This window comes from Nicotiana tomentosiformis, chromosome 8, assembly GCF_000390325.3.
Source record: "Nicotiana tomentosiformis chromosome 8, ASM39032v3, whole genome shotgun sequence".
Taxonomy (NCBI): Eukaryota; Viridiplantae; Streptophyta; class Magnoliopsida; order Solanales; family Solanaceae; genus Nicotiana; species Nicotiana tomentosiformis.
This window is the reverse complement of record NC_090819.1, coordinates 82,978,932-82,987,101: the sequence shown is the minus strand read 5'-3', so window position 1 is coordinate 82,987,101 and position 8,170 is coordinate 82,978,932. Positions and strand designations below refer to the sequence as shown.

General features: G+C 34.2%; 1 protein-coding gene across 1 annotated transcript; it reads right to left on the bottom strand.

Moving 5' to 3' along the window:
* Positions 1–5,184: 5,184 nt before the first annotated feature.
* Positions 5,185–5,996, bottom strand: LOC108943252 (secreted RxLR effector protein 161-like). The gene is made up of 2 exons (XM_070183748.1): positions 5,490–5,996; positions 5,185–5,442 (listed from the first exon to the last, which is right to left on the bottom strand). The coding sequence occupies exons 1-2, from the start codon at positions 5,994–5,996 to the stop codon at positions 5,185–5,187; spliced, it is 765 nt and encodes a 254-aa protein (XP_070039849.1).
* Positions 5,997–8,170: the final 2,174 nt, after the last annotated feature.

The following is an 8,170-nucleotide window of genomic DNA, read 5'->3' as shown; positions in this document are numbered from 1 at the left end:
TTTCATATGCAACCCCCTCAACAGTCACAAATAGAAGTGAAAAAGGAAAAGTAAAGAAAATAAATTTATCATTTCTCTTTAGCTTGAAAAAAAATTAATCATACAACATATATATCGAGAGAGACATATTGTTCGTAAATTATAAGTATACACGTCCTTTAACTTTAACTTGTATACGTGCAATTATACTAATGCTTGCTTATATATTGTACCACTGTTTTAGTATTGTTGTGGAAAAAAAGTTTGGACAAAACTATTTGCAACATATACGACAATTAAAACGAACAGTTGAACTCACTAAGACACAGAAAGAAATCCACAAGTACTACATATATAGGCCCAGTGAATTTCTTCTTTCGTGACACTGATTGGGAAAAGAAAAAGGAGAAAGCATAATTTTTGTGACGTTGATTAATATTATAATCTTTATAACTCTTCTAACCCACTTCGACCTCTAATAATGTTAATATTAATGTTGATATCTTTTTGCCAATTAAGGCCTCTGATGAACTCCATGAGGCAATTCAAATTTATAAGTGTAGTACACACTTGTACTGACTTGAATATTCTGTCCAATCCTAAACATTGAAAGTTCTCACTACTATTTCTCCCTTCTAATTGTGTGCATTGTCAAGAAGCATTTGCGATGCCATAATACATACTATATATAATTCAGTATAATTTCGGTTCAACTATAAACTTCCAATCAATTGGGTAGTTAATGCTTTTGAAAATGTTCTCGTGATGACTGTGTATATTTTCTTTTATTTAAATCTTTTGCATTCTTGAAGATTCCAAAGACCAATATATAAATATATAATGACCAAATGCACCAACACTTGGCCATGTTTATAAGAGCCACAGTGTCAAATAGTTACAAGATTTCGTAAAGTTGTGAATTTTCAAGAACTCCACATAAAATTAGTTTCAATCATCTCTTTACTTTGCACCATATTTCAAAAAAAAGAAGAAGTTGTTAGTGCTCCTTTTGACTAGGCAATATGGTAGGCGAATGAATTTGAACTTTGTGGTTGTCCCTTTTTTCTAATTAAAGAAGTACCATCTAAACTTCCTAAGCCACCTAGGCACTGTATACATTGTGAATGTCTTTTTGATTGTGGATTTGGGACCAAAATTCCTACTAATTACATAGCATAATATTTGTAATATAATGAGATAACAGTTCATTTTCTCAACAATTATGGGACGCTCTAACAAAACCTTGTCACTTCTTTTTTATTCTTTGTAGTATATTGTTGAGCTTACCATTTTATTTCTACCCATAACGATAGTTTGCCATCGTTCTGCTGAAATGTAATAACTTGAGACCAACATCATTTTAAGTTGTTGTATTAAGTAAAAAAATTACGGGCGCCTATTTAGTCGTTGCCATTTAAGTTGTGCCTGATTTTTTAAATTTATTTACTAATTTATATCTAATTTTAGCAAAAATCAAACAAAAAACATGCTGCCGATGCGCAATATTATAGATAGTGGACCCGTTATTTTTGGCTTAAACATATGTATATCAAATTCGCAATATGGAATTCGATTTGAACCATATATGCATTTGAACATTTTTCAAATATATACTAACATCATGTCTGCATTTAGTGTCACAAAAGGATTAGTGAGCTACATATGGTTTGCTGTCTGACAACGTATTTCTATCGGCTCAAAAATGAGTTCACGTTAACCAATAAAGAGTTTTTTTAAGTAAAAGCTAATTAAAAAGGGTATCACACATTAGTAGGACCACCTTAACTAGAAATTAGAAGATGAGGCTAAAGATTGATGTTACTATATTTGGAACTAGAGAATCATATTTAAATGTAGTAATCGGTTTCTGTTTCTTGTTCCTCTCAATTAGGAACTGGTGTAGCCAAACCTAGCCTATAGCCTATGCTCAATGGCTTTAAACCTACAAAATATATTTTTGGAACTATCAGAAAGATGGAGGCATAAGGGTTTTAGGTCCACCAATATGTGTTATCGCCCCCACTTATGTCATTCCACATATTGGTGGGTTGGCCCCAATTTGGGCTCCTCTCATTGGCCCCACTATATTATATTGATGACAATTCTTGGGTCCTCGTGGTAAGAATGGAAAAGACAATTTTCAAAAAGCACCATAACTTAAATCATAATTATCATAAGTAAATATAGTTTGCCTAATCATCTTTTATAGATAATGTATCAATTTCATTGTATCAAATGCATACAACCAAACTCAAATTTCATTGTATCAATCCATTGTCATGCTATATCAATAAATATAGTTTTGATGGAAAAGTTGTATCAACTGTATTCCTTCGTGCATAATGGTTGTATTAATGAATACAATTTTGATGAAAAATTATATCAACCGTTTGTTCCCACATAATGGCTGTATTTGGATACATAGAGCCTATGAGAGATTGGATATATTTCTAGAAAAATACATTAAACAAGAATACAATTATGAAAAAGCAACAACATTGATAAACAAGTCAAATATAGTCAAATATAACTACATTCTCAAGCAAACACTGTATGAAAAAATATCAAAAAATACATTGTATCAAACCGTATCCCAAACCGAAGTTTTACTCCAACCAGATTTGATCACCCAGACATGAGAATACACTGTATTCAACGTTCTAAACTATGGCCAGATTTGAATGATTGTATACGCTGTGTCCGGCCAGAATCTCATCGCCTCTATTTTCTTTTTTCTGCAGTCTAGATCAACATAAGTACAATTCATGAGAATCATTCTGAATTTTGCATTAGAAAATTGTTCCTTATCATCAATCGACGTGGAGAACTCAAATCGAGCAACAAATCTACTATTCTAAGCTTCTTCAAGCTCTCCATCACGTTTGCCGGGGTACTGAAAGTCCGTCTACGTTTATCGTCGGACGCACCGTCAAGGAGACCACCGATAGCGGAAGGTTTGTGTTCTCCATTGTGGTCCATCTAATGTCCCATTAACTTCAGAAGTAACTGGAGAATTCATATGGATCGGTTGTTTAGAGAAAGTAAAAATGGGAGAATCGGCGGCGGCCGGGGTTAGACTCAGATTCAACGAAGTTGGAGGAGGAGTGAAATCTGGGAAGCGAGACGAGGGTTATAGGGTTAGAAATCCTCTTAGAGAGGATATTTGCTATAAAATTTAAAGTGTAGTTAGAAATTATAATTATTTCAAATTGTATTTATTTATTTATGATAAATATAATGTATAAGTTAGTTATGGGGTGTAAATTTTTCATGAAAAAATAACAATTTATCAATAATATTTTTGAGAAGAAGTGATGTTACACTGTATAGCCGCTCCATAATAATAGCAGGAAAATATATAATTTTTTATATATTAACTATAATATACAAATAATGCATATATTTTATACATAATCGGTAAATAATTTTATATATTTGATTAGCGATTATTATTATTATTGTCTGATCGATCAAATGTGTAAACTAAATTTTTGCCTCGAACAGATTTTCTTTTTTCGACGACTCGAACAAATTTACTTAAATGCTTCGTAGACTATACCATAATAGTTATTTTTGGCCGATTGGCCAATAAGCGATCTTTGCCTTTTAAGAAATATATATATATAGGTATTAAATTTAGGAAGATATGAGGATTATAATAGTTTTGAAAAAATTGAAACGTACTACCTAGAGAATGTATAGTTAATTAATCTAGGATGGAAGAAGAATGTGTTATAAGTTTAATCCATTACTGACATAATTGAGCATCTACATGCCTATACGTGAATGTATATGTTAATTATTTGAAGAAAAATATTAATTGATGCTTTAAGCTCCAGTTGAAGTATGCGATGCACCCACTCATTATGGAGACTTTCAAACAGCTACTATCTTTTGTCATCATAAACTATATTCCTTTGATGTATCCCTAACCATATAAAATTGCTAATGGCCCAAAAGAATGGTTTTCCCTTTTCGTCAGCATTATTTTATTTTACCTACACTATGATTCTTACCTTTAAGCCACTCCCAATGAAGAACTAGTACAAATTAACTTTTCTTTCGAAAGTTTAAGTTTCTTATTCTATACTCTCTTAACAAGCATTAATTTTTAGTTTAAAATTAAGAACCACAAAAAGTCTGTTTACCGATCTAAACCTTTTTCCCTTCTTTATTTTTTCGTGTTCTATCATTACCAATCTATTTCATAGATAAGATTAGCTAGCAGTTGAGTGAAGGTTTTCTTTTTCTTTTCTGTAAACTATTAAAGTTTGAAGTTTGGAGCCTTGTTCACCTTTAAGTTTACTTTCATCACTTTATTTTAATATTAATAAAGTCAGTATGCATGAAAAATCATTATAGTAGGGCCTAAATAAATATGTGTATACATCTAAAGTTAGGGTGCAATAAGTAATTAAGGATTAGTTTACAATATTTATGGAAACACTAAAGGGGTTGGATCACAGAAGATCATGTGCAATAGGCTAGTAGGGTTTTCATGCAGAAGATCTAGCAATGATTTCCCGTTTTTCGACAAACAATCTTTGAGTCTCATGACAAAGAATATTTAAAGTTACGTCGCTCTAGCCATTTCATGTGAATCAAAATACCCTAATAATGGAGTTGGAAAACAATCCACAAGTACAATGATTCATAATTGATTGGCAACAAGAATGACAAACATAAACATGAAGGAACAAAACTTCGTGTGAGGTTTAAACATGATTGATGTCAACACACATGTAGTGCATTAACCCCCTTTTTGGTACTCTTCCTTTGGCGAACTCTCCCTACCACACAATCAACGGAGCCAAAATTTAAATGTTATGGGCTCGGGATTTAGTCATTTTAAGTTATTGAGTTTTAAATTAATAATTTATATATATTCAATTGACTTTTTTATGACAAGTATAAATTTGGACCAAAATTATTATATTCGACCAAACCCTTTGAATTACATTCAAGATCTGCTCCTGTACACCACCAAGTGTTGGTGAGTTCAACCATGATGGATGAGAGAAAGTAGAAGAATGAGAGAGAAATAGCTTCATTGATAAGCTCTAGAAGTTCAGACACAAATGAATAGTTATGTGTATATTTATAGACTCTTTTCTATCTTATATACTAACGACTAACAGAGACATATTAACTAATCTAACTAACTTTTTTCACTTAACTTAACACCTAACTAACAACTGTACATTATTAAGTGACATTTGTATCACCACTAACTTCTATACTCCCCCTCAAGCTGAGGGATGAATACATGTTCTTCATTCCCAGCTTGTCCATCAAATAATTATGTTGTGGTCTGCACATGCTCTTTGTAAGTAGGTCAGCAAGTTGTTCTTTAGTCCTAGTGTGTTGAGTCTGAATCTTTCCTTCTTGATTCTTTTCTCTTACAAAGTGACAATCAATATCTATATGTTTTGTTCTTTTATGAAAGATAGGATTAGCTGCAATCTGAATAGCAGCTTTACTGTCAAAAACAACCTAACTGGTACATGTACCTCTGATCCCAACTCCTTGAATAGACCAATCATCCATATAATTTTTGCCACATTGGCAGCCATACTTCTAAACTCAGCTTCAGCAGAACTTCTGGACATAGTTTCTTGTTTCTTAGACTTCCACGAGATTAAGGCATCACCAAACTTTATTGCATAGCCAGTAATTGACTTCCGTGTCTCAACACAAGCTCTCCAGTCAGAATCACAGTAGGCTGCTATCTTCAAAGTATTGTCAGTTGGCACAATGAGGCCAAGTCTAGGTGCATTCTTAATGTATCTGACCACTCTCATAGCTGCTTCCAAATGAGATTGCTTTAGTGCATGCATATATTGACTGAGTACTTTAACAACAAATATTATGTCTGGCCTGATCATAGTTAAGTATAGTAGCCTGCTAACAATCCTCTGATAACCACCTTTGTCCTCAAGTTGGTGATCATTAGCATTTGTCTTATTGTTTACAGCTCTGTCAAATTCTATAGAAGTGAGTTTGTGATTGAGCTCCATAGGAGTTCCAACAGGTTTAGCCCTAACTAGCTTGTTTGTGAGACAAGTTCTCCCAAACCCAAAACCCAAGAAATATTTCTGGAGAATTCAATACCCAAGAAATATTTCAGCTCTCCCAAATCCTTCATCTTGAACTTGCTCTGAAGATCCTTTCTAACTTGCTGAATGAGTGCAAAGTAACTACCAGTGAGCAAGAGGTCATCAACATAAACAAGAACAATGACCAACTCTCGTTCCTTCTTCTGTGTAAACAAAGAATAAACATAGTGTGACTGCACAAACCCCATATCAATCAAGGCCACTGACAATTTTAAGTTCTATGGCATATGAGCTTTCTTGAGGCCCTACAAAGACTTGTGAAGCCTGCAGACCTTCTTGTACTCCCCCTGGCTTGAAAAGCCATCTGGAATCTACATGTAGACATCCTCAACAAGATCTCCCTGTAAAAAGGCATTATGGACATCCATTTGAAATATGTACCAACCAGAAGTTGTAGCTAGAGCCACCACTGCTTTGACAGTCACCATTTTGGCTACAGGAAAAAGGGTCTCCTTGTAGTCAAGGCCCTCTTGTTGACTATAGCCTTTAACAACCAGTCTTACTTTGTATCTTTCCACCTCCCTAGTAGAATTGTACTTCACTTTAGACACACATTTGCATTCTATGGGCACCTTATTAGGTGGCAGATCAACAATAGACAAAGTCTTATTGTCCTTCAAGGCTGAGATCTCAGCCTTTATAGCATCCACCCACTGTGGTTCCTTGCTTTCTTTAGCAAATGTCCTAGGCTTAAAAACAATAGAACAAGCAGCAATAGAACCTATGTAAGCATGAGACAATTGATCATAGTTCACATATTGAGCTATATGATAGTCATAGGTGGACTTCTTAGTATGCACAACATAGTCTTGCATCCAAATAGGAGGTTTGAATACTCTAGAAGACTTTCTGAGTGGTGTAGGAGGGGCAGGAGAACCAACAGTACTGGACACACCAGTAGACTTAGTAGGAGAAGATATCTCACAGATAGGAGCCTCAACCTCCACTATGGTTGCATAACTACAGGGGATGAGACAGGGACATCCACCTTTGAAAGTTGCAGAACTAGAAAGGGTGGAGCTTGACCAGATTACATATATTGAAAAGGAAACATACCTTCCTTAAAAATAATATCCCGGTTAACAAAGAAGTGATGAGTATATAGAGCATGGAGAATAGCCTTTCTGGGAAGAGAAGTACCCAAGATGAACTGCAGGAAATGCTCTAGGACTGAATTTATCTGTCTTCCTTACATTAGTAGCATAACACAGACTACCAAACACTCTCAAATGATACAAGGAGCGTGGTCGAAGAAATAACTTCTCAAAGGGTGATTTGCCTTTCAAAAGAGGAGTGGGCAATCTATTCAACAAGTAAACTGTAGTAGAAACAGACTCACTCCAAACTTCAAAGGAATGAAGGCTTGAAACCTTAAAGCTCTAGCCATGTCCAGAATATACTTATGCCTTCGTTCTACCATACCATTATGTTGAAGAGTGTATACACATTAGCTTTGATGAACTATCCCAAAGTCCTTTAACAGAGAACTAATCTAAGTGTTAACAAACTCAGATCCATTATCAGTTCTCAAGCATTTGACTCAATAACATAACTGATTTCTAACTAATATCAAGAAATCTTTCAGAATAATAAAGTTTGCTTTTAGTAGTCAATAAGAAAGTCCAGGTATATCTAGGTAAATTATCTCTAGGGTATAAAAATACCTCTTACCATCGTCCGTAGGTACTCTATAAGGGCCCCAAATAACAGCATGCACAAGATCAAAAGTATGAACAGAACATGTATTACTGAGAGTGAAAGGTAATCTTGATTGTTTGTCAAGGGGACACACAGTACATACATGATCTTTCAATTGTACATTTTTTTAAACCATCAATACTCTTCAAGACTCTCAAAGGCGTATGTCCTAATCTTCTATGCCACAAAGAAGTATTATCACAAGTCTTATTTATTGTATCACTACTAGGTTTATCGCATGAACTAGTGCTTGTATTTACAAGTGAATGATATAGACACTTAGCCTCTTTATTCTCTGTTTGTAAGGGAAATGATGTACCATTAGCTTGAAAAATGTAGAGACCATGCCCTTCTCTACCAATCCTTATTACCTTCCC

Bases quoted from the DNA above. Each gene is read 5' to 3' on its own strand.
- LOC108943252 (XM_070183748.1), bottom strand. From the start codon at position 5,996: ATGGAGCTCAATCACAAACTCACTTCTATAGAATTTGACAGAGCTGTA. The intron at 5,443-5,489 runs GTACATGTACCA...GCTGCTATTCAG, and splicing joins TCAAGGAGTTGGGATCAGAG to ATTGCAGCTAATCCTATCTT.